This window comes from Neomonachus schauinslandi, chromosome 15, assembly GCF_002201575.2.
Source record: "Neomonachus schauinslandi chromosome 15, ASM220157v2, whole genome shotgun sequence".
Taxonomy (NCBI): Eukaryota; Metazoa; Chordata; class Mammalia; order Carnivora; family Phocidae; genus Neomonachus; species Neomonachus schauinslandi.
Genome location: NC_058417.1, coordinates 41,035,001 through 41,061,553, shown reverse-complemented (window position 1 = coordinate 41,061,553; position 26,553 = coordinate 41,035,001). Strand labels below are relative to the sequence as shown.

The 26,553-nt window shown below is 45.3% G+C and overlaps 1 protein-coding gene across 2 annotated transcripts in view; it reads right to left on the bottom strand.

Moving 5' to 3' along the window:
• The window catches only part of DHX8 (DEAH-box helicase 8), a 32,052-nt gene extending 7,310 nt beyond the window's left edge, over window positions 1-24,742 (bottom strand). Inside the window, exons 1-18 of one of the 2 annotated variants that reach the window (XM_044921516.1) lie at window positions 24,535-24,742; window positions 19,462-19,547; window positions 18,027-18,099; window positions 17,542-17,627; window positions 16,563-16,676; window positions 15,808-16,172; window positions 15,191-15,335; window positions 14,891-15,094; window positions 14,163-14,250; window positions 11,936-12,033; window positions 10,676-10,823; window positions 9,485-9,666; window positions 7,763-7,957; window positions 7,269-7,454; window positions 6,939-7,149; window positions 6,372-6,553; window positions 3,882-4,022; window positions 754-909 (exon numbers count right to left, since the gene is read on the bottom strand). In XM_044921516.1, the coding sequence (XP_044777451.1) occupies window positions 754-909; window positions 3,882-4,022; window positions 6,372-6,553; window positions 6,939-7,149; window positions 7,269-7,454; window positions 7,763-7,957; window positions 9,485-9,666; window positions 10,676-10,823; window positions 11,936-12,033; window positions 14,163-14,250; window positions 14,891-15,094; window positions 15,191-15,335; window positions 15,808-16,172; window positions 16,563-16,676; window positions 17,542-17,627; window positions 18,027-18,099; window positions 19,462-19,547; window positions 24,535-24,682 (2,808 nt within the window). In that variant the 5' untranslated portion in view covers window positions 24,683-24,742. Of the gene's footprint in view, window positions 1-753; window positions 910-3,881; window positions 4,023-6,371; window positions 6,554-6,938; window positions 7,150-7,268; window positions 7,455-7,762; window positions 7,958-9,484; window positions 9,667-10,675; window positions 10,824-11,935; window positions 12,034-14,162; window positions 14,251-14,890; window positions 15,095-15,190; window positions 15,336-15,807; window positions 16,180-16,562; window positions 16,677-17,541; window positions 17,628-18,026; window positions 18,100-19,461; window positions 19,548-24,534 lie in introns of both variants that reach the window. The other variant, XM_044921515.1, reaches the window with a different exon arrangement.
• Window positions 24,743-26,553: the final 1,811 nt, after the last annotated feature.

Sequence of the window (26,553 nt, the reverse complement as noted above, 5' to 3'; positions counted from 1 at the left end):
ACAGATACTATTAATAGCCCACTTCTAGAAAGGGTAATATAGAACAGAGGGCCGAGCTGATAAATTTGCCGAGGACACAGAGCTCGGAGCTGAAGTCTGAGCCACAGATGCTTCTCTGTTCTCACACCAGAGACTGGAGCAGGGTTTTCTGGTCTGAGCTCTGTGTCCTCGGCACCAGCAGAGCGCCAGTGCCCCAGGGCAGCACCAGCATCAGGGGTGGGAATGTCATCAGCTGGGAAATTATTCATGCAGCCCCCCCTGCCAAAAGACAATAAGGGTCCTCACCGGGGACCAAGAGAGGAAGAGCAATGATTCAGAATGAAAACCCAGCCCCAAGACGGTCAGTCTGAAACCTGTACTGAGAGTCTCCTTGCAAAGTTTTTGGACTGGGAGTTTCACTTCCATTCTCAAAGAGGAGAACTGGATTGGGGTTGAAGGAAGTGTGCCTGTCCACGGGTTGGCACTCACTAGATTTTCCTAATATCCTTTGCTCCTAACTAAACTCTTTTATAACCAACTATCCTGCTGGTTATGAGGGTAAGAAACAAACGTGGATCACAGCAGACATGCCAACTTAGCCCCAGACCCGCGGTGGAGAGGCCGTTACCACAGCCATTTGCATTCCATTCAAAGGGACTGGTTCCACGAGGTTACCGAAGTATTTAACAAGGTTCATAAAACTGACATTCATTTACTATGGACATACAATTGGACTGTTCCACCAGCCCATTCTAACAAGACAGTGATTTCTACCTTGAGCGAGAGCACTGTGCTTGCTAGGTTGGTCCTCTGGATTTCCGGCACGTTGGTGGTCAGCATTTCATCTCGGTAGGCACGTTCAGTGTACAGCCTGTAACACTTCCCTGGGCCCGTTCTCCCGGCTCTGCCGGCTCGCTGCTTTGCCTGAGCCTACAGGGGTGGGCGTATAAAAGTAACGTATCTGTTAAACAGTGCTCAACAGCTTTGCCCAGGAAATCGACTAAAAGGGGGGCACTGGACATTTCAAAACATGAAATGCGGTTTATTTCACTTCCTTTAGGACCATTTCCAAGACTATCAATGCTCTTACCATCCCCTCTCTAAAACTCGGCATTTCAGGAAAGTTTGTTCAAGTGAGGCAAATATTAGCACCGTGAGTGGAAGAAATATTATAAAGATTGTAGAAATACACATTCAAAATACTGTGGCACAATATAAAAGAAAAAGCATAACGCAATATGAAAAATACCATCCTCACAGTTGTGACCAAAAACGTTAAGTGAACTAAAGAAATGATATGTTAGGGGACCCTGGGTGGCTCAGTCGTTGGGCATCTGCCTTCGGCTCAGGTCATGATCCCAGGGTCCTGGGATCGAGCCCCGCATCGGGCTCCCTGCTCCGCGGGAGGCCTGCTTCTCCCTCTCCCACTCCCCTTGCTTGTGTTCCCTCTCTCGCTGTGTCTCTGTCAAATAAATAAATAAAATCTTTTAAAAAAAGAAATGATATGTTAATCGTATCAGCGATGACTCGGCTGTGTGTGTGTGTGTGTAAGTGTAAGTAGGCTCCATTTACAAAAGAATTATGAGCTCCACACGTAGGCTCCATTTACAAAAGAATTATGAGCTCCACAGACTTCATGGCCCAGCATGGAGCCTAACACACCTGAGACCAAGACCTGACCGGACACCAAGAATTGGACACTTAACCATCTGAGCCACCCAGTGCCCCTCCCAAATCAGGCTTGAGACTTTCAATAACAGAAGGAAATGTTCATGCACACAGGTGAAAAAGCAAGTTACAGAACAATACTAATTTTGTAAACAAAACAAAAAAAACTACCAGAAAGAAAAACTAGGACAAAATGCCCTAAAACTATGGCTAACTCTCATGGTAGGCTTACAGATCAGTTCCATTGACTTTTATCAAAAATCTGATGTTGAACATTATTATACCATAATAATCAAAAAAATTAAATATTTAAACAAAAAATACACAAAACCACACACTTAGTAGACTACTAGATTGCAAACAAGAAAGAAACAAACAAAAGAAGATGGGCAGGAAAAGCATCAAAATGATGACAGGGTGGTAGGAGGATTAGGAGCAATTTAAATTTTTTCTCCTCTTTCCCCCCAAAATAATGTAATACTTCTCTGCACTACTTAGGGGAGAGGGGCGCTAATTTCTAAAAAGTTGTTTTTTTTTTTTAATTAAGTAATCTCTACACCCAATGTGGGGCTCGAACTCACGACCCTGAGATGAGTCCCATGCTCTTCCAACGGAGCCAACCAGGTGCCCTAAGGGGCGCTAATTTTTAAATTTAAAAAATATATGTAAGTTTAGCCATAGGTTTCTAGGAAACACTGAATGGCAATCTGAAGAGGGCCATTTGCTGACAAAACCATCTGTCTTACAAATGGCATCAGGATTTTACAAATTCCTATTCCAGCCCCAAACCAAAGGATAGAGTATGCAAAGTCACTAAGCACACCGAGGTGGGCTGCAATCACATACAGTGGCAGACTCCATGGCATTCTACACATGGTCTCTCTCCAAATGAGAGAGGACGATTGTAGCTAATTTCTCAATCACTGCAAGTTGCATGCACCACCCCGAGAAATGGCAGGGAGCATACATGCAGGGGCCAGACCGCCCTGGTTCAAATCCTGGCTCCACCAGCTGTGTGACCTTAGGCAAGTCACTTAACCCCTCTGTGCCTCCTCATCCACGCAATGAGGGTAAAAACAACATCCACCACTGGGGATGGATGCAAGAATGCATGCGAGAATGCAAGGAGTTCATGTATATGCAAGTACCTCGTGCCTGGCACTTAGTAAGCACTCTGCACGTGGTGGCTAGCATTACTGAAGGTTCAAAATGACAACAGCCTTCTGATTTTATGCATTATGAAAGTCACACATCCCTTCTATAAAACATTAAGATAATATGTAAAAGCATAAGGAGAAAAAACGCACTTCAAGCCCTCAGCACAGTAACCAGCAGCTCCACCGACAAATAACCCAACTACCATGCCGACTACACGCTGTCTCGGGCGTGCGCACGCGCACACACACACGCACGCGCACACACGCGCGCACCATTCATTTTTAAACAAAAGTTGGGATTCTACATGCTATGTTTCAGATCACTTTTTTCAAATAACACATCATGATTATATGCTTATGTCATGAAATACAGATGCGCACCACCATGTTAACGCCACACAACATTCTATGGCGGGGATATACCATATTTTATGAAATGACTTCCCTTTCGGAGTTCATTTAGAATTTTCCCCGGTTTCCTTTCATATAAATAATGCTTCGGTGAACACCCTTTTCCCTTACCTTCAGACGCATGCTTACTAAACTTTCAGATGTATTCCTGCAAGAGGAACCATTACATTCAAAAGATGAACTTTTAAATGTTGGACACCTTGTAGCCAAAATGCTCTCAAAAAGGCTGATCAGGTTATTCATTTTTAAATATAATTTGGGCAAGAAATTATTCCACAATTACCAAAGAAACACATTAATATCTCATGAATTATTACTATCTCAGATGTCTATGGCTAAGTACAGTATTTTTTAAAAAAGGATTATCTCTTTAAGAAAAAAAAAAAGAGGGCGCCTGAGTGGCTCACTTGGTTAAGCGGCTGCATTTGCCTCGGGTCATGATCCTAGAGTCCCTGGATGGAGTCCCGCATCGGGCTCCCTGCTTGGCAGGGAGTCTGCTTCTCCCTCTGACCCTCCCCCGTCTCATGTGCTCTCTCTCATTCTCTCTCTCAAATAAATAAAATCTAAAAAAAGAAAAAAACAATCAAGTTCAAAATACAAAACCATAAAAAATTTAGAAGCCCTAACGAGGATTTTCAGGACAGCTGTGGGTAAAAGCTGCCATACCTGAGAAATCGGAGTGACCACGAGCTGGTCGATGCCGGTCTTGGAATTGTAAACTTTCTGCTTCACAAACCCAGGGTCCACCACATAGTAGATGCCATCAATAGTCAGTGAGGTCTCTGCAATGTTGGTGGCAATCACGACCTGCAGACAAGAGGGACACAGCTGGACTGAGCCGCCCAGGCTAAGCCCCGAGGTGTGAATCAGGACATCTGACCTCAGACATTTTCCTGAAGGTCTGTGCCATTCTCTGCCTCTCTACATGATTAGATAGCACTTAATCTGTTGGGCCTCAAACGGGTGGAAGGGGCGGTACCTTCATCTTAAAGGTCAAGTTGGGGACGGGGTGGTACCTGAGAGGAGAAGTGGAACAGGAAAAAGTAAAGGCCAATCAAAGCCAATTTCATTTGGTGCAAATGGCTACACAGCTCATTTTCTAGATCCAATGTTGATTACTACAATTTTAATTTTCTTGCACCCTGGGAAAGCAGAGATTTCCTGGCATCACATGTACCAGTGCAAAATGAGATTTTTCTTCCCCCATGGGGACATCTGGACTACAAAATGGGCTATTTCTGTATGTGGAACAGGAGAGAGATGCGTTTTTTTTTTTTTTTTTTCCTGATCATAAAATGAACGAGTCGGCAGAGGAATTTCATGGTTTGTGTGTATGCAGCAGTATGTGTGATCTAGAAGATTATTGGTCTCGGCTTGGCACTGCCACTGTTCTTCCACCCAGAGGTTCAGCTAATAAAACACAATCGCTTGCAAAAATCATTGTGAGGAAGCACCAGAACATCCCACCTTGTGCCAGCATCTCGCTGGCCCTGAAAGACTTCCACCTGCCACAGAGCCGCAGGGCCCTCTTAAAAAGTCCATGGGGCGCCTGCGAGGCTCAGTCGGTTGAGTGTCTGCCTTCAGCTCAGGTCATGATCCTGGGGTCCTGGGATCAAGGCCCGCATCAGGCTCCCTGCTCAGCGGGGAGTCTGCTTCTCCCTCTCCCTCTGTGCGCTCTCTCTCTCTCAAATAAATAAAGTCTTTAAAAAATATAAAAAAAGAAGTCCAATCATCAGGAAGAGAACAGAGAAGGAATCGCCATCCTTCCCCTCCCAAAGCTGTTCCTCCTCCATGTTTCCCTCCTCGTTACCCTCTTCCATCCAGCTGTCCAAGCCAGAAAACTGGGAGTCATTCCTGACTTCTCCTTGCCCTTCTCCCCTGCACCTCCAGGCACCCATCATGGCTCGTCCATTCTAACGCTTCAGTGTTATTCGAATTCATCTGTCTTCCATTCCTAGGTATGTACTCAAGAGAAATGAAAACATATGTCCGCACAGAAACTTGTAAACAAATGCTCATAACAGCATTACGCATAATAGCTAAAATGTGGAAACAACCCGAATATCCAACAACTAGTGAATGGAAAAACAAAAATGTGGTACATCCACATTCTGGATGTAGAATATCATTCTAGGATAGGCTACTGTGCGGCAATAAAAAAAAAAAAAAACAAAGTACTAATACACGCTACAACGTGGATGAAACTTGGAAACATGCTAAGTGAAAGAAACAAGTCACCAAGAACCGCATATTATATTACTCCATTCATATGAATGGAGTCATATGAATAGAGTTTATTCCATCCAGAATAAGCAAATCCAGAAATACAGAAAGTAGATTAGTGGTTTCCAGGGACTGAGCAGAGGGGTGAATGGGGGGTGATTGTTAAGGGGTACCGGGTTTTGTTTGGAGATCATGAAATTATTCTAAAATTAACTCTAGTGATTAATGGTTATGATTAATTACCATCAGTAATGGCAATTAATGATCAAACGATTCTGTGAATATACCAAAAGCCACCCAATTGTATGTTTTAAAGGGATGAATTGTATGGTATGTAAATTATATCTGTCAGGCTGTTATTTAAAAAAACCCAACTGTCTCCTCTCCCACTGTCTCATATGCACACCCACGCAGTGAGCTCCAGCTGCTAGAAGGACGCAGCCTCCTGAGACGGCCACACTCTCTTGTCCCGAGGCTATCACACGCTGTCCTCTCAGAATGCTTGTCCTCCTGCCCTTCTTGCCTAGAGAACAGCCACGTGCTCTTCAGGACGAGCTCAGATCCTTACTTCCTCTAAGAATTCTGGGCAAGGGGCTCCCCCTCGGGGTATCCACAGCCCCAGCAGCTCTTTCACACCATACGTTCAAAGCCTGTCTACCAGTGGGTGCCCCACAGCAGAGAGGCCTGGCCTCATACCACAGCCCTGGTGTGTACCCCGAAGCCTGGTAGATGCTCAATATCTGTCCAATATAGGAGAGGGTGAGGAGCTGGGGCCACATACAAGATCCTTATTCCTTAACAAACTGGTTGGACTGTTTTCTAAGACATAAAAAAACAAAGCTCGCGTCCACCTTAGGCAATCCCTATTAGGGCCAGGTGCACACACCACGTGGTTCCAGAGCACACGGGAGCTTCATCCCTGCCCACTGTTACCTTTCTGCTGCCAGGTGGAGCCGGGTCAAAGATTCGGGTCTGCATCTCACTGGGAAGAGCAGAGTACACTGGCAGGATGATCAGCTCTGGAACATCCGGTCCCAGGGATTTCATTCTTTCATAGAGGATCTCGCAAGCGGTATCGATCTCCTCCTGACCAGTCAGGAAGACCAGGATATCACCTAAGAAGAGAACATTGACGTCCTGTGTGTGTGCTCCATAGAAGGCCACAGTGACATGAAAAGAATGCCAAATGATGAAAGACACACTCCTATTCCGACCTCTAATAAATCAAGCGGTTTTCATCTGTCCGTTTTTATTTTGGTTTTTCATTTTAGCGTGTTCTTATTTTTAATATTTTTTGACTTTTAAAAATTTGTGTCTATGTTTATTTGTGTGTGTGTCTACGTTTAAATAGATGCATTTAAACCCTGCCACCTCTTCGAACATGCAAGACTTAGGCTTACAGAGAGACTGATATTTAAAAGGCATTTTTTAAAAGATGAGAGAAAATCGAGCCACGGCAGGACTTTTGACCTAAGAGGGGAAAACGCTCTTTCCTCCCACCTGGTGGTTCTGTTAAGTGGATCTGCATGACCGTGATCAAGCTGGCGTCCAGATAATCTGTCTCAGGTTCCTTTGTGTACAGTATTTCCACTGGGTATGTTCGACCTGGGATGGTGAAGATGGGCGCTTCATAGAAGTACTGAGAAAACTTCACTGCATCCAGTGTGGCTGAGGTGACAATCAGCTTCATGTCCTGCCGTTTCTGAACCGTCTAAAAGGGAAACACAACGTGGATAAGAAGGACTAAAGCGAAAAGGCACAGGGACTCAGATCCGATTCCCAGGACTCAGTCCCCAACAGTGGAAGGGTCACCAAAGAGCACCCCGTTACCTTCTTCAACAATCCGAAGAGCACGTCAGTGTGTATGGTTCTCTCGTGCGCCTCGTCCAACATGATGATTGCATACTGCGTGAGGTCAGGGTCAATCAGGCACTCCCGAAGCAGCATCCCGTCTGTCATGTACTTGATCACGGTCTCTGGGCTGGTGCAGTCCTCAAATCGAATGGTGTAGCCCACCTAAAGCAGAAGCGAAGCTGAAAACCTCAGACACAAACCTCTCCTTTCTGCAATCACCAGGCAAGACTTCAGCCCGGTCAGAACGTTATCTGCAATCTTAACAGGTTAAGAATTTGACCAAAATGTGCAGTGATTTCCTCAAGTAAAATCTGCCTTGGACTTGAAAATAGATTAATGATGACAATGAGAACCCTCTCCCCCGCAGGAGAAACCTGAAGGAAGATAGTACCATTCCCATTTTACAGATAGAGATCTGGGCCTGTACACTCTCTTCCGGCATTTCCAGAACAGCTTCATTACCCACTTACCTCTTGGCCCAAGCAACAACCAAACTCCTCTGACACTCTTTTGGCCACGGACATGGCTGCTACTCTTCTGGGCTGGGTACATCCAATCTTGCCCCGGGACGTGTAGCCTGCCTCCGCCAGGTACTGGGTGATCTGCGTTGTCTTCCCAGATCCTGTCTCTCCAATAACAATCAGGATTTGATTGTCATGGACAGCCTGAAAGCAACAGTATAGATACAGTCATTAAAAATTTTCCACACACTGGGGCGCCTGGGTGGCTCAGTCAGTTAAGCGTCTGCCTTCAGCTCAGGTCATGATCCTAGAGTCCTGGGATGGAGCCCCGCATCAGGCTCCCTGCTCAGCGGGAAGCCTGCTTCTCCCTCTCCCACTCCCCTTGCTTGTGTTCCCTCTCTCGCTGTGTCTCTCTCTGTCAAATAAATAAATAAAATCTTAAAAAAAAAATTCCCACACATTACTCTGGAAGAAAATAATTAATGTTTACATTCTAACACTAAAGAAGAAAAAGGGGATACAATTACAAACGTATGGTAGGATTACAACCAGAGTCTAAGTTATTTTTAATCATGCGTAGAAAAAAATATTAATGGTGATTTTCTATGGGCAATGCTCTTTCTTATTTGAACTGCATGTATAACTTAAATTAAAAACTTGAAACTTTATGGGTATTCTTTTTTTGACTGACTCAACTCTATTTTTTTTTTAAAGATTTTATTTATCCATTTATTAGAGAGCGAGCGAGAGAGAAACAGCATGAGAGGGGAGAGGGTCAGAGGGAGAAGCAGGCTCCCCGCTGAGCCGGGAGCCTGATGTGGGACTCGATCCCAGGACCCCGGGATCCAGCCCCAAAACGGGCTCCCTGCTCAATGCCACTGCCAAATCTCCAATACCTCACCCCAGAAGTCATCTTATTTCTACAGCGTTTATAACAGCAAAGGATTGCCATCAACCTATATGTCTATTAATACAGGACTAGTGAAACAAGGCAGAGCACTTCCACAAAACAAAGCATCAAAAAAAAAAAGGAAGATTTTCTGAGCTATATCACTAAAGAGAAAAAGCAAGATGCAGAACATAAGCATGGTATGCTGCCATCTAGACACATACAGTAGACATAAAACATGTAACGTTTATGCATGCACGTACAGATGTATTTGTACTTGCTTGTGTATATTTGACGTAACATTGAAAGGATTCACTAAGAGCTAGTAAACTCGGTTGCCTAGGGAAAGTTTGCTGGTCTTCAAATCCAATCTCCAAAAAATGGAAAAAAGTACCTGCAGCAAAGTCTTTCCCACATGGGATCCCTGGCCAAGCATCCCCATCTGTCTTACTGGCCAGAGATGCTTCTCTGCGCCACACAACACTCAGAACCGCTCCAGGGGCCCCTCTGTCAAACAGGTTTATCTCCTCTTTGGAGAAAAAAAAATGTAGGGGCCCCTGGCTGGCTCAGTCAGCAGAACATGCAACTCTTGATCTCCGGATCATGAGTTCGAGCCCCACACCAGGATATTTATTTACATAAATAAACCTAAAAATATGTATAGACTTATATAATATATATTTTAACGTACTTGGATATGTTCTGTTTTTTTCCTATCCTCTCTGGAAAAGCCACTTCAAGTGTACACATAGCCGTCCAGCTAATTTCAATTCAAACATGTCATCCTTCTTTTAGAAAACATCGCTACTCCCGCACCAATACATCATAAAGGGGCTTCTCACCTGGACCAGCTGCTCCTTCAGTTTGTAGATGGGCAGGCTCTCTCTCTGCTCAATGATTGACATCTGGGTCTTTTTCCCGTAAGAAGCTTTGTTGCCCCCAAAGGCATGCTTCTTCCACTCAGGAATGTCATTGGGCATCATCCCAATACCCCTCATATTGGCAGCAATCTGCCTGCCTTCCGCTGCAAAGGAAAACAGGCGACTTAGTATTATCCTCAAGCTACCTCGGTGCCCCTGCCCCCAACATTCAACAAATCCCATTTCCCCAGTTGATCCCTCCTGTCTGCTACCTCTGTGTTCAAGCCACCATCCTCTCTCCTCTGTTAGAAAAGCCTCCTAGGTCAGCTCAGGTGTCTACGCTTGCCCCATCCGATCCATTCTGCAGGGCACCCTCAACAATCCCTTGGAAATGCAACTCTGATCGTGCCCTTCCCCTGTTTAGACCCTGGCAGCATCTACCAGTGGACTCTAGAATTGAGCCCCAATTCCTAAGTCCTGGCCACCCCACCTCATCCCCACCACTCAGCTCACCACTCCAGTCTAGCCACACAGGCCTACCTTCCACCTCACAGCCCCAGCCCAGGACACACGCCCCAAGCTCACCTCATCCCCTCTGACAGACAAAGTCCTATTTATCTTTCAGGTCTCAACGTTCTCAGGGAAGTGACCCATATTACCTGTATTTCTTCACACAGCACTGGTCATGATGTGGTTAGTTAGCTGGTAACTATGTCATTAATTTTCATTTTCCCCACTAAACTGTAAGCCTCGTAAGAGAAGGGATCATGTCTACTTACTTCACAGCGCACCTCAAGCTCCCCAGTTGCCTCACACAAATTACTAAGCACTTGTTGTGACTGTATCTGGCAGTTACTTAACATTGACTACACAAAGAATTATGTGAAAAAAGAAGCTTCAAAGCTGTATTATCTTCAGCATAAAAAATTCTTGGGGCGCCAGACTGGCTCAGTCGGTAGAGTGTGCGACTCTTGACCTTAGGGTTGTGAGTTCAAGCCCTACACTGGGTGTGGAGACTGCTTAAAAATAAAATAAAAAAAAAATAAAAAAGATTTTTTTTTTTTTAAGTAAGCTCTATGCCCAACATGGGGCTGAAATCAAGAGTCAGATACTTAACCCACTGAAGGCTCAGATTGTTTTTGAACAGTCCACATGCCCCTCCCAGGGTCTTACCATCAGGCAGAGGATCAACCCAGTGTTTGTTGAGCCCCATGGGAATAGAATCCATCTCTGCTTCCCGCTGGGCCTGCTTGAGTTCCCGCCTTTCTTTGGCTAAGGCACTCTGCATCATTGCTGCTTGGGAGAGGGAACCATCCGGGTTCTAGTGCAACAGAGAACAAACAGCATTAGAATGAGATCTCAGCATGCAGCAAATGTCCAGGAAATAAAATGTAGAGGTTAAGCCCCTTGAATCTAAGAAATGAGACCCACCTGGAAGGACATTCATCTCAATGTACTAAACCACATTGAAGGAACTGGGGCTGCTGGCTTGAAGATGAGAACCCCAAGAGAGATGGGACACACAAGTAAGGGGTAAGACTTCTGTATGGTCCCAAGAGCTAAAATTAGGACCAACATGGCTGTCTCGGTAAGAGAGATTTCGGGTCCGCCTAAAGAAGAGCTAATGATCAGATCCCTCTGAAGATGGAATGGGTCTCCCTAAGGGCTGGCGAATTCCCTGTCACCAACAAGGTCAAGCAGACAGAAAACCACAGGGGAGGAATGCTGCAGAAGGGTACGTGAGTGAATTGCAAGCACTGTATGGGTGACTGGACTGGAAGACCTTTAAAATACCCTCTTCCAAACCTAAAAAGGTATAGCTTTCCATGAGTTCTTCTCTTCACAGCCCTGCCATCCACAGCACCCAGTGCTATAGCTTTCTACTGAGGGCCAGCCCCAACTGGTCAAGTGAGCCCTTCAAAACTGCCTTGGAGGGGCGCCTGGGTGGCTCAGTTGGTTAAGCGACTGCCTTCGGCTCAGGTCATGATCCTGGAGTCCCGGGATCGAGTCCCGCATCGGGCTCCCTGCTCGGCAGGGAGTCTGCTTCTCCCTCTGACCCTCCCCCCTCTCATGCTCTCTGTCTCTCACTCTCTCTCTCTCAAATAAATAAATAAAAATCTTAAAAAAAAAAAAAAAACTGCCTTGGAATCTGCAAGGGCAGTAATAGTAGATCAAGCTCTCCTATTTCCTCCTTTCTTCCCAAAATAGAGCAGAATGAGAGCAAAAGAATTAAAAAGGCAAAAGTAACAAAACCAAGTCAATCACCCTTTAAAACAAAAACATTCTAGACCCTGACCAACAGTCAATACTACCTTCCAGCCTGAGTTCTGCTTCCACAAATGTAATAGCCTGCTCTGAGAAATTAACTGAACAGTTATTTTAAGAAAAGAAATTCACTCGGCACACCCAGGTTAGAGGTCCATCATTTCTCACCTTAACAATTTTAATAGGGCTCATGTCCATGCTTTGCTTGGTGTGCCCTCTCAGGAATGGAGGCTCTTCCTCAACCAGTTCGATCTCAAGATCTTCATCTAAAAATCCCCCCAAAAGAAGAATTAGAAAAAAAACTAAGAGAGAAATAACCTAATCATTTTCACCAAAACAAATGATTTCCATGGGCACCAGTGATCTTTATCAAAGACAGCTCCCAAGATCCAAAAGCCAGCAATTCAAGTGAAACTCCAATAGAGAGGACTGTTTCTCCTGCCCTCCAGGTACTTCTGGGCATTTATGCTCTGACTGAAGAACTGATCAGAGGAGCTACCTTCAAAAGAAGTTAAGCCTATGGAAAAATGTGGTCTAACATTCTACACGGTCCTAAGGTATTTGCTATCCAACATCATTATGGAGTAACTTAACCCACAACAGACTGGCAAAAAAATTAGGTTGAACAACTGGACATACCAAATGTCCACAAGGATGTGGAGCAACAGAAGCCCACACTTATGATAGAAGCGTAAATGGGGGGGTGCCTGGTTGGCTCAGTTGGTAGAGCATAAGACTCTTGATCTTGGGGTTGTGAGTTCAAGCCCCATGTTAAATGTAAAGATTACTTAAAAATAAAATCTTAAGGGCACCTGGGTGGCTCAGTTGGTTAAGCGTCTGCCTTCGGCTCAGGTCATGATCTCAGGGTCGTGAGATTGAGCCCAGTGTCAGGCTCCATGCTCAGCATGGAGTCTGCTTGAGATTCTCCCTCTCCCTCTGCCCCTCCCCACACTCACATTCTCTCTTTCAAAATAAATAAAATCTACAAGTACATTTTTTTTAAAATTTTATTTTTGAGAGAGAGCGTGAGCAGGAGTGGGGGGTAGCGGCAGAGGGAGAAGCAAACTCCCTGCTGAGCGGGGAGCCTAATGTGGGACTCAAACCCAGGATCCTGGGATCATGACCTGAACCGAAGGCAAATGCTTAACCGACTGAGGCACCCATGAGCCCTCAAAATATATAAAATCTTAAAAACAAAAATAAAAACACAGAAACAGCTATGCCCATCGAAAGTGAAATGGATAAATTATGGTAAATTTACATACAGAAAACACTACAGAAATGATAATGAAATACAACTATAAAAATCATCATAGATAAATATCAAAAGAATGATAAAAAAAGGAATTAAGTTCAAAAACCAACTAAATGAGACAGTGGTTAGGAACAGATATTTAGATATGAAAACGCTAAAAACACCAGGGAAATAATTAACACAAAATTTAGGATGGTGGTTACCCAGAGAAGGAAAGAAGAGCATCTAATCAGAGGGGGACATGTAAGGGTTTCAAAGGTGCAGGTAAAATTCCACATAACCTGGATAGTAGGTACATAGTGTTCACTTATTACTGTTATATAAATTTTATGTCCCATTGTTGGATTTCACAATTTTTAAACACTGTTAATAGGCTGAGTTAAAAGTTGTTTCCATGGCAACTCAGAGATAATCTAATTGGACCCACGGTCTTTAGAACAATTATTAAGAAAAAACAAACAAACAAAAAAAAAGAACAATTATTAAGAATATCAGATTAGGGGCGACAAGGGAGTTATCAGATGAAATTTACTACCCAAAATACAACTCTTTATATCCTGAACACATAACATAGGGGTGCCTGGGTAGCTCAGTCAGTTGTGTCCAACTCTTGGTTTTGGCCCAAGTCATGATCTCAGGGTCGTGAGACTGAGCCCCGAGTTGGGCTCTGTGCTCAGCAGGGAGTCTGCCTGAGATACTCTCTCCCCCTCTGCCCCTCCCCCAACTTGCTCAGCACGCACACGCACACGCTCTCGCTCCCCCTCTCTCTAAAATAAATACAATCTTGGGCGCCTGGGTGGCTCAGTTGGTTAAGCGACTGCCTTCGGCTCAGGTCATGATCCTGGAGTCCCTGGATCGAGTCCCACATCGGGCTCCCTGCTCGGCAGGGAGCCTGCTTCTCCCTCTGACCCTCCCCCCTCTCATGTGCTCTCTCTCTCTCGTTCTCTCTGTCTCAAATAAATAAATAAAATCTTTAAAAAAAAAATAAAATAAAATAAATACAATCTTAAAAAAAAAAAGTACCATAACCAAAAAGTACAATATATAAATGTCTGTCAGAAAAATGCATTTTCTGCTTCCATCCTGGAGGAACCTGGTTCTCAGGATCCATGATCCTACTTGATCCAAGTAGCTAGTTACCTTCTTCATCATCCACTTTAGGGAGAATGCCAGTCTCTTCATCAAAGTCCGGAAACTCTTCTTTGGAAAGGACATTGGCAGCAATCATCTAGTGGAAGGACAGAAGGCAGCACTTGTAACCTGCTAGGATCGAAACCCTTCCTTTGTAGGAGTTAATACAGAGGTTCCACATAGGAAACCTGGGTTTTTTCCTCTTCTGCCCCCGGACTGCAGGACCTCAAACATCATCTATCCCATCCCTAGGGGGCACAGCCTGGTGCCTAAAAGTAGGGCTCAAGGGTCTCACCCCCAGGAAGTGTTACCTGCTCCTTCCCAGGTTTCCCCAGCACTGTGCACATTCCCGGTTTTGCAACATCCAACTGTGACAATGATGTTTCCATTATCTCCTCCACTGGACTTTGAGTTCCTCAGGAGTAAGGAACCATGATACATTCACCTTTGTAGCCCTAGCATCTACTCAGTGCCTGGCGCCCCGTGGCTCTGATGTGCACTGACGAGGGTGAAAACAAGAGCCCAAGCGCTTCCTTTAATCCCCACAATGCCCCCACTGGCCCTGTTTCACAGATGAGGGCACTGAGGCACAAAGAAGTCAAGTAGCTTGGCTCAAGATCACACAGCTAGTAAGCGGCCAGAAATCACCCCAGGCCACTAAGCTCCAGGGCTCACCCTCCTAACTAGTATGACATATGCAGAATGACTGTGTGGCCATAATGGCAAATGGTCCCAACCTGTTTGATCTCCCACTTCTCCGGGTCAGAGATGCGGGTAAGGCGCTTGCGCTCCAGTGAATCATCCTCTACTTCAGGGGCACTGACGAGGGAGAGGTGAGTAGGTCTGTCCGGATTCCTCATGGAGGTCTCCTCATTGGTCTCCCCAACAAGATTTCGTCGTCGATTGGGGTTTAGATCTTCTCCAGTCTCTTGATCCACATCCTAAAGCACATATAAAATATAGGAACTAACTCATTCTCTGTCCTCTTATGTCTCCTTGGCCATCAGATGCAGAAACAGACTGGATATCTCACCTACCTTCATGCTCAGACTGGTCTTGGTCCCAGTGAAGGACAGAACTTTGACCTTCACCCTCTGGCCTTTGCTCACCACATCAGCCACATTGGCCACACGGCCTTCTCGACGGAGCTCAGAGATGTGCACCAGGCCTTCCCACCGCTTCCTAAGGGGAAGTCACACACATCTGCAGCATGCCTAAAGTACTTTTCCCCAACCGATTTCCACCCTTGCTGGAACTCAACAATAGGTCTTAAATACAACAACTTGAGAGAAAAGTACCAAGAAGGTGGTCAAAAAATAAAATAGTGGGGCGCCTGGGTGGTACAGTCAGTTAAGTGTCTGACTCTGTTTTGGTTCAAGCTGTGATCTCAGGGTTGTGAGATCGAGCCCGGCACTGGGCTCCACACTGAGCATGGAGTCTGCTTGTCCCTCTCCCTCTACTACTACCCCCACCCCTGCGCCTTCTGTCAAATAAACAAAATCTTAAAGAAAAAAAAAAAAGTCAAACTCTAACAACCTGATATGGTTGATTTGATTAAAGCGGCATTAATCATAACTTTTTAGAACGTGAAAATCCCCAGTGTTAAGAGAAATTCTGCCCATCACAGGTGTGAAAGAAGAGTACCAGCCATTACCTTAATCCCTCCAGCTGCACAAAGCATCCAAACTGCATGATGCTGGTAACTTTGCCATTGTAAATGTCTCCGATGGCAGGCTCTTCTGGAGGAGGGCGGTCCACATGCTTATCCCGCCATCTGTCCAGATTCCTCTCCCCATACTTGTCCCGGTCCTTCCTGTCTTTGGGGGGACTCTGACTTCTGCTCCTTGACCGATACCTAGACTTCCCTTTATTCCTCTCCCGGGTCCTGGAACGTGACCGGGAGCGGGACCGGTGTCTCCTCTTGTGGTCTCTATCACGGTCTCGGTCTCGGTCTCGGTCCCGCTCTCGGTCACGTTCTCGGTCCCGGTCGCGGCTCCGGCTCCGCTTCTTCTTCTTCGTCTTGTCCCTAACAAAGCAACAAACACCTGTGTGAAAAAGAAACCAGCCCAATTTCATCTCTGCATCCCCAAGCACCCAGCACAGCTCCACACACGTCAGGTGCCTACTAAGCGTCGAAGTGAATTAGAGTTTCTCTAACTGTGGCACCCCTGTAGGCCAATAAAGGATGAGGTCACAAACATACTCAGGCTCCTTCGATCCAGACTTCTATCTTACGGACAACTTAGCATTTGCTACGTCAATACTCTGCAGGGAGCAATGAAGTAGATCTAACAATGTGGTACATGGCCAGTCTAGATTCTGTAAACTTGCCCAAAATTTTGCTTAGTGGGTCCACAAAATTCAACTATCACAGTACCCTAAACCTCCAAAGGCTAAGACGCTAAGGACAAACCGGTGTTCAGCATCTCTCTGCTTCTCCTGGCCCGCTGCACTGGGCATCAAGGCCTCCAGTTCCTTCAGGACATCCACAGCGACTTTCACATCATCCTCATCCAGCATGGTCTGTAACAGCAGCGACCGGCAGAGTCAGGAGAGGGGGAGAAAATCATGTGAGAATCTGCACTCCAGATCCATCTACATTACTCCAGCCCCTAGATCACTGACCACTTTATGTGAAGGAAGCAGAAGCAGGTGGAGATTTCGAGCACAATTTGAGAGAGAGGCAGAAGGAATGAGCAAAGGCTCACTACTACATTTGGCAAATTCCCTTCGTCCTTCATACAGGCCTACCAAGGGCAATCAGCCTAACCACCCTTCCTGTGAAAGCATCCAAGTGATGATTATAAATAGAAAATAGATGTTAAGGGGCGCCCAGGTGGCTCAGTCGGTTAAGCGTCTGCCTTCGGCTCAGGTCATGATCTCAGGGTCCTGGGATCAAGCCCAGAATCAAGCCCTGCTCGGCAGGGAGTCTGCTTCTCCCTCTCCCTCTGCCCCTCCCCCTGCTTGTGCACTCTCACGCGCACGTGCTCTCTCTCCCTCTCTTTCTCTCCATCTCAAATAAATAAAATCTTTTAAAAAATAAATAAATAAAAATAGAAACACTTAAAAAATTAGACCTTCTAACTGTAATAGAGCAAAAAAATCTAATTCCACGTATCAGGTATCTGTTCTAGAGCTATTTCATACTTATTTCATATCCCTAATCACTGCTCCCCACAATTCTCAATCCCATTTCCCTCAAACACCATTCTCTGAACTGTAATACTATTCTTTGCATAGTGCATACTCAGAGAGTGATCCACCACTTTTAATTCAAAAAATATATTACAATGAACACAAACTTAAAACTAGGAACTGATGAGACAAAAGGGACAGCGATGGGGTAAACACCCAGTTATAGTAGACATTCCCAAAATGGTATCAGTACCCGGACAGAAGGGTTGTCTGGCTGGCAAAGGACTGGGAAGAGTTCCTTCAGCTTTTCTTTTCCAGTTTTGGGTTTAACAACTGGATCTTGTTTCATCAAAGCGCATAAAGGGATTAAAAGAAAAAAACAATATATTTAAGATTTTTAACAAAGAACCTCAATATCAGATTTGCATCAAACTAAAAACTGAATATGGCATTTTTCTACAAATTACTCACATATTACTATAAATATAATTTACTTTCCTAAAAATAACATGATGATAAAACCCTCGACAAACTATCTGGGCATGTGGTGGAGGGTGTGTTGGGGGGGAAACATCAGAATTCGCTTGGTTAGTTATGTCTTATGAGTTTAATTTTAAGTCATTTGTAAAACTTTACTAGACTGTGTACTTGGCTCAGGACAGGGAAAGAACACAATTTACAGGATGCTCACACTCTAAACCGTTCTGGAGGCTAAGCGCAGACAGACACTCTACTCACCTTTGCTAGTAGAAGGCTTTGCTGGAGGCCGCATAGTTTGTATGAGGCGCAGCAAGTTACTAATAAGAGAATCCTTTGAAAAGAAACAGAACAAAAATTATCAGCCCCTGAATTATTGCTTAAAAACACTGGTTTTAGGGGCACCTAGGTGGCACTGTCCGTTGAGCATCTGACTCTTGGTTTTGGCTCAAGGTCATGAGATTGAGCCCCATGTTGGGCTCCATGCTCAGCTTGGGGTTAAGATTCTCTCTCTCCCTCTGCCTCCTCGCCACATACACATGCGCTTTCTCTCTCTCTCACTCTCTCTAAAATAAATACATCTTAAAAAAAGAAAAAAACTGGGCACCTGGGTGGCTCAGTCGGTTAAGCGACTGCCTTCGGCTCAGGTCATGATCCTGGAGTCCCAGGTTCGAGTCCCGCATGGGGCTCCTTGCTCAGCAGGGAGCCTGCTTCTCCCTCTGACCCTCCCCCCTCTCATGTGCTCTCTCTCATTCTCTCTGGCTCAAATAAATAAATAAAATCTTTAAAAAAAAAAGAAAAAAACTAAGAAAAGGTGGTTGTATACCTGAATGGAGCTAATTGGAACAAATGAAGCACAGAGTATCAATCTGATGGGCATGAACCTAGCAAAATAGCTTCAGAGAAAGCTGATATTTAGGACTCTTTGGGGGGAAAAGTAATTTAGTTCCATTCAACCATTTTTATTTTCCACTGTTTAGAAGTACTTTCAAAACCTAGACTCTTTTGTTTTTGACTTCGGATTCAGAGAACAAGAATATAAACATTCGGGGCGCCTGGGTGGCTCAGTTGGTTAAGCGACTGCCTTCGGCTCAGGTCATGATCCTGGAGTCCTGGGATCGAGTCCCACATCGGGCTCTCTGCTCCGCAGGGAGTCTGCTTCTCCCTCTGACCCTCCTCCCTCTCATGCTCTCTGTCTCTCATTCTCTCTCTCAAATAAATAAATAAAATCTTAAAAAAAAAAAAAAAAAAGAATATAAACACTCGTAAAGGCTTCATGATGGAAATCCTGCCCCATTTTCCTAGAAAGGTATTGCAGGAAATCTGGTTGTATCACCACTGCTCAGTGGCATGAAAACATTACACACTTAATGGTTTCTTTGATTGGTATGTACAAATTATCTCCTTTCTCCATCAAAATCCTATGTGAAATCCTATCAAAATTTCAGTAGTGACATTAAAACAAAACAGGATCGGGCGCCTGGGTGGCTCAGTTGGTTGCGCGACTGCCTTCGGCTCAGGTCATGATCCTGGAGTCCCGGGATCGAGTCCTGCATCGGGCTCCCTGCTCGGCAGGGAGTCTGCTTCTCCCTCTGACCCTCCTCCCTCTCATGCTGTCTCTCATTCTCTCTCAAATAAATAAATAAAATCTTTAAAAAAAAAAAAAAAACCAAACAGGGTCTCCAGGTACACATACCGTGAATTCGGCACCATTTTTGACCAGAGAAGCCTTAAAAGTGTCAAAGGTGGTATTTTTCTCAGCAAGACTGATCACAAATTCAGCTGCAAAGGAGAAAAGAGATTAAAACTGGAATGGATTATGCACAAACAATGAATCATGGAACACTTCATCTAAAACTAATGATGTAATGTATGGGGATTAACATAAGAATTAAAAAAATTAAAAAAAAAAACTGGAATGGAGACTAGTAAAAAAACCACTTTCAAGTACATTAAAAGCAAAACCAATTGGCCTATCCAACAGTCATAAAAACAAAAGAGCACCAACCAGTGAGAGTAAAGAGAATTTAGAGTACCAAGATTATCCAAGTATGTTCCAGTTAATTTTCAGAAATGCAAAGAAGATATTACTAGAGAATGGCTCACCAGGCCCTTCAGTGCATCAAAGGGAGAAATATCTCCCTTCCTCTCCAGATCATCATACTCTTCTCATGAGACTAGTAGCTGTGCACATTGCCATACAGACTCCAGAGGTAACAATGCCCAAAAGCAAGAGCCCTCTTTCCCCGCCCCTCATGGATATACACAGTAGGATGCTTTCTACAGTTTCAGAAAGGTCAGACCCAATCCATCCACGGGAGTCAGGCAGCTGCTGGGTGGTACAGTCTCCAAGTTGATCAAAGACTCACTTGCCCCCCAAATTTTTCTCTGCAAACCTGCCCAGTGTTTGAAATGTCTAATATTAGAGCTATTTATTAAGTAAGAGATTTACAGAAGAAAAGTGCATTTTATGAGGGGCTGAGATAATAAGCCTCACGCTGTGAAGAAAATGGTAATGATTTCATCCTGATTTTAAACCTAAAACATAACAATAATAGCATGGGGGCACCTGGGTGGCTCAGTCATTGGGCATCTGCCTTCGGCTCAGGTCATGATCCCAGGGTCCTGGGATCAAGTCCCGCATTAGGCTCCCTGCTCAGCGGGAAGCCTGCTTCTCCCTCTCCCGCTCCCCCTGCTTGTGTTCCCTCTCTCGCTGTGTCTCTCTGTCAAATAAATAAATAAATCTTTAAAAAAAAAACAACAAACAATAATAGCATGGAGGACCTGGATAACGAACATAAACTAGTGCCACCATACCGATTCCAAGCTGGCATTTGCCTTTACCTTTTCGATGACATCAAGTAAAAGCCAAATGCCATGGGGCTACATGGACACAGCTTATGCATAACAATGCCAACGGTTAAGGCTCTGGGACCACCTGCCACATGCCCAGCGAACACTATGCTAAGTGCTTCACGGGAGTTATCCCCAGGATCCTCACAACAACCCTCGTTGGTAGGTACCATTATTGTCCTTTTTTTTTTTTTTTTTTTGCAGATGAGGAGGCTAAGGGTTGGAGATGCTGACCTACCCAGTAATAACTGGTGGAGCCAGGATTGGAACCCAGGAAATCTGACTTCTGAGCCCACATTCTGTAGAGAAATGTGGAGGGAAAAGTAAGTCACGTGGTGCTAGGCATGCAAAGCTCTAGAGACTATTCCAAAGCAATCAGCAGCATATTCACACTGCAGCTGTCATTAATCAGGTTTGTTTTTTTTTTTAACTTTCAGAATTATATGGCGGCATCATTAAATTAACTGAACTATCAAGATTTTTTTTTTTTTTTAAGTGAGCTCTACACCCAATGTGGGGCTGGAACGCACGATCCGGAGATCAAGAGTCACATGCTTTACCAACTGAGCTAGCCAGGTGCCCCAAAGATCAATTAGTAGTTAAAAACAAGTTCAGGGGCGCCTGGGTGGCTCAGTCAGTTGAGTGTCTGCCTTCAGCTCAGGTCATGATCCCAGGGTCCTGGGATCGAGTCCCACATCGGGCTCCCGGCTCGGCGGGGAGCCTGCTTCTCCCTCTGACCCTCTCCCCTCTCATGCTGTTTCTCTCTCGCTCGCTCTCTAAAAAATAAATAAAATCTTAAAAAAAAAAATAAAAATAAAAAAATAAAAACAAGTTCAGTGCTGAAAACAGGAAAAATAATGACACTGATTTAAGTGATAATACATCAGGGTGCTCGGGTGGCTCATTCGGTTAACTGTCTTGACTCTTGATTTCAGCTCAGGTCATGATATCGGGGTGGTGAGATCGAGCCCTGCGTCGGGCTCTGCGTTGGGTGTGGAGTCTGCTTAAGATTCTCTCTCTCCCTCTGTCCCTCCCCACCCATCCCCCCCCCCAAAAAAAGATAATACATTAAGGCCAAAATCAAAAGAATCAAGTCAATAAATAAAACATAAAAGTAGCAAATATACACCTTTTAGTTATTAAAATCTCTCTGGCAATTTAGTTTCAACAGAACAATACTATCTATCACATTTTTCCAACTTTAGTAACTTTAATGTTACTAGTTTTATAAATCTGTGTTTAACACTGTGATATTGTGATTTATAAGAAAAAATATGTGTTTGGTATTCATCCCCTTTCCAGGCACGGCGCTCCTAAAAACCCTTGGAATTTCCAAAGTGTGGAAAGTGAAAAAGGTCTTCTGTTACATTAAGGAGATGACTTTAGGAAAGCTCCTAAATAAGGGTGAGGCTGAGGGCTGGTTGCCAGGGAAACCAACCATGTGTTTACAGGCTGGAACTTTCAACCCCACCCCTGATCTCTGGAGAGAGGAAAAGGGGCTGGAGATTGAGTTCTTTTACCAATGGCCAACGATTTAATCAATTATGCCTTTTTTCCCCCAATTATGCCTATTATAACGAAGCCTCCACAAACACCCAAAAGGACTGGGTATGGAGAGCTAGTGGGGAGGTGAACACATGGAGATTTGAGGACAGTGGGGCACTTAGAGAGCCTGGAAGCTCCTCAATCTTTCCCACATACCTTGCCCTATGCATCTCTTCCATCTGGCTGTCCCTGAGTTATATCCTTTTATAATAAACCGGTAGGGGCGCCTGGGTGGCTCAGTCGTTAAGCGTCTGCCTTCAGCTCAGGTCATGATCCCGGGGTCCTGGGATCAACCCTGCATCGGGCTCCCTGCTCTGCGGGAAGCCTGCTTCTCCCTCTCCCACTCCCCCTGCTTGTGTTCCCTCTCTCGCTGTGTCTCTCTCTGTCAAAAAAAAATAAAATAAAATCTTTATAATAAACCGGTAATCTAGTAAGTAAAATGTTTCTCTGAGTCCTGGGACCCACTCTAGCAAATTAATCAAACCCAAGGTGGGGGGGTAGGGTCATTGGAACCTCTGATCTATAGTGACTGGGTCAGCACAAGTTGACAACCTGACCTTGCAAATGGCATCTGAAGTTTGGGGTGGGGCAGTCTTATAGGTCCTTAACCTGTGGGATCTGATGCTATCTCCAGGTAGACAGTGTCAAAACTCAGTTCAATGTAGGATACCAGCTGGTGTCACAGAACTGCTTAGCAATACTGGCAAAAACACACATCACAAATGGTGTCAGGGGCGCCTGGCTTAGTCGGAAGAGTGTGTCACTCTTGATCTCAGGTTCGTGAGTTCAAGCCCCACGCTGGCCATAGAAATTAAATAAATAAATATTTTTAATAAATAGATGGTGTCAAAATTACAAACAGAAGAAAACATATTTGTGGTTTATTTGCAAATTAAATGGGGTCTTCAGATACATATATGCTAGAAAATTATGGAGTTTATTTTTTTAATTTTTTTTTATTTACTTATTTGACAGAGAGAGAGATAGCGAGAGCAGGAACACAAGCAGGGGGAGCGAGGGAGAGGGAGAAGCAGGCTCCCCGCGGAGCAGGGAGCCCGACGTGAGGCTCGATCCCAGGACCCCGGGATCATGACCCGAGCCGAAGGCAGACACCTAACGACTGAGCCACCCAGGCGCCCCGAAAATTATGGAGTTTATACCTCATTTTATTTTTGTATATAATGAGGTTAACATCATAACGATTTAACACTGGCTCAGTAAACGTTTGCTGAACGAAGGAACATACAACCCAGACAGCAAACTACAAGATTGTCACTCATTACCATCTAAAAGAGAAGGAGAATGAAGAAAAATGATACAGGACAAGCACATCCTGACTGGGAAGCAAGAAAAAAATGAACTAAAACATACTGGCAGCAGGGCTTCTTCCTAGGTGCAACATGGTAACCCCGAGAAAAACACATCATCCCCATTTCACAGATGAGGAAAACAGCTTCTGGGACATTAGGTATCTTACTCAAGGTCACACATCCAACCTCCCGGACCCCTTTTGTCACATGCCCTTTCCCTTCCATCTCTCCCGTTGATGACTTCATCTTCATTTAGAAAACAGAACAATTAAATGGAAGTCTCTCCCTCATCTTCCTACCACCAATCCCTAAACCTATCTGCATCTACGACCACATTCTCTGTCCTCCTTCCTATTAAAATGGATCAAGCATCCCTGTACCTATCAAAGGTCAACCCCTCCACTCATGCTCTTGATTCCATCCATCTCTTTGCTTTCATAAGGACTCCACCTGCCTGTGGCCTTAGCTCCAGCCCCCTGGCCTTTTTCAGTTCCACGTTTTGGTACATTCCGTCCCCAAACGCCTAAAAAGTGGTTGAGAATAGTTAAAGGCAGACTTCAAAAGACTTGGGATTCCAAATTAGGCTCACATTTGGTATATAATTTTGAGGAGGATTACTTAATTACTCAGAGCCTTGTTTTCTTAATCGAAAAACAGGTAATACTATCTCATAGGGTCGTGTGAAGACCAAGTAAGATAACGTAAGTAAAGCACCGTGCATAGTATCTGCCCTGTCAATAAAAGTCGGCCATCATGATCGTCATTACAATGCGGCTGCGGCTGCTGTCGTTGTTAACGCTGTTTAATTAACAAGGGCGGGGGAAGCAAGGGGCAGGAGCGATAGCCGCTCCGGGTTTCACTGACAGCTCTCGGCAATGGTTTCTAACAGCTCAGCCCCGAGGGTTCTCAAGCGGGGGCCGCGGGTTCCCTGGGCCCAAGTATCTGCGACAGAGAGGGAAAGAGACTCACAGGGACACACGCAGTCAGCGCATCAACCCCATTTCTCCTTCCGCTTCCCTCGACCCCAAGCCCAGAGGCCGCAGGGGCCTCCCCGGGCTTACCCAGATCCTTGTCGTTGATCCCCAGGTGATTGTCCAGCTCGGTGCAAACTTTCGACACTAAAGACAGATACTCGAGTTTGGCGAGTTCTTCCGCGGGGCCTAGGTCTGTGGTGGTGACGGCTCCCGCCAGGGCCACAGCCACCGCCATGCCTACGGCCGCCGCCGCCACCCAGCTCTACAGCCGGCCTTCTGAGCTACTGCGGGCCTGCGCCAGTTTCCACTTCCGGGTCGGCGCACGTCCCTTTTGTTTACAGTAAATTGAAAACTTTAGCAACTTCCCATGACGCAACCGAAGAATCATAGAGATCAGACAGGAAGTGCTTAAGGAAGGGACGGCCGGGTAGGTTACCCTGCACGCCGGCAGCGCCCTCTACAGGACAGCGAGATTCTCAGTCGGCTCTCAGGCCCGGACACGTTCACTTTCAGCGTTCTCCCACCTGCCGTCGGCAGAGGGCGACCGTGGCCTGTGCAAGGGGCGCCAAGGAGGTCACGACCGCCACGCCTCCTGCGCGCCTGCGCTTTGAAAAAGGAACCCGAATTCAAGCCTGGAAAAGGCCAAGCTTGCTTTACGGCGGTTCCCTCTATTCCCGGAGCTTTGCCTCTTCGTGGCTCATGACTATCTGGAGCGATTCTGTAACAAACCAGTAGGCATGGGGCGCCTGGGTGGCTCAGTCGGCTAAACGTCTGCCTTCGGCTCCGGTCATAATCCTGGGGTCCTGGGGTTGAGCCCCACCTCGGGCTCCCTGCTCGGTGTCCACGATCTCAGTCCAAATCTCTTGGGTTCTCATCCAAACCTCAGGCAGGGATCCTGCTTCTCCCTCTTCCTCTGCTGCTCCCCCTGCTTGTGTTCTCTCTTTCTCTCTCTCCCTGTCAAATAAATGAATAAAATCTTTAAAAAAACAACAACCAGTAGGCGATAGTCTAGTTCTGTTATTAATTCATTTTACAGATAAGAAAACGAAGTCCCCAAAGATTAATTTGCCCAATGTCACTTAGATAGATAGTGGGAGTGTCAGTTTCCTTATCTGTAAACTGGGATAATGTTCTAACTGGGCTTGGGTGATCACTAAATAAGATAATTGTGCAAGGAGCCTGACGCATCGTAAACACACTACGAATGCCAGTTACTATAATCCTAAGCGTGAGATAATGGTCACTTGTAAAATTCATCTGTCAGGTACAGATCCCCTCAGTCTGAGACCCCAGAGAACCACCTGGCTCGTCTCTTGTGAAAACCGCTTCTCAACTCCGGATTTTCCCGTGCCAACACCCTCAGAACTTGTGCCCGCAAAAAGCAGCTGTGCTGTGAACCTAAGGTCCTAAGCTGGGGTCTCCCAACTTCTATTTCTGGTCTCCATTTTCCTTTGCAACAGCTCTAAGGTGAGGTAAGGATTTTCCCACACTGCACTGTTCTGTGTGATGAATAAGGAATTGAAGGCACCCGGAGTTAGTGGCCCTCCAATCAAGCAAAAGGGAGGAAATCAGACCCTTCTGCTTTTAGCTTCAGGCTACATTTACACGGCTGCACCTTTGGACTCTGTCCCTCCAACATCTCACCATGGACTAAAAAAATGACAGCGAAACCCCTGGAGCAGTAGCTCTCACTGACTCCAAGAGCTCCATGTTTCCAAGTTCCTAAAGAATCAGTGCTGCACTGATTCTTTTTCCTCGTGAATGGAAAGGAAAATCCTGCTCTTGATTCAACGTGCTCAACTTGCCAGCTTGGAATTAGGATATTAGGGACTTACTCCATCTGACTTCCTTTCTCTGTGCTTCTCTGCTTTCAGAAATTTTATATTTATATTCTGCTTTTCTCCAATATTTAACTGGAAGGGGGAAAACATGGAGTTTGTTTTGTCTTAAAAGCGCTGTGGGGGAAAGGGCTACAGAACCACAATGGGTGGTGGTAGCAGCAGTAAGTACTGTAAGAACGCTTAGGATTGGGGAGCCTGGGTGGCTCAGTCAGTTAAGTGCCTGCCTTCAGCTTGGGTCTTGATCCCAGGGTCAAGCTCCCTGCTG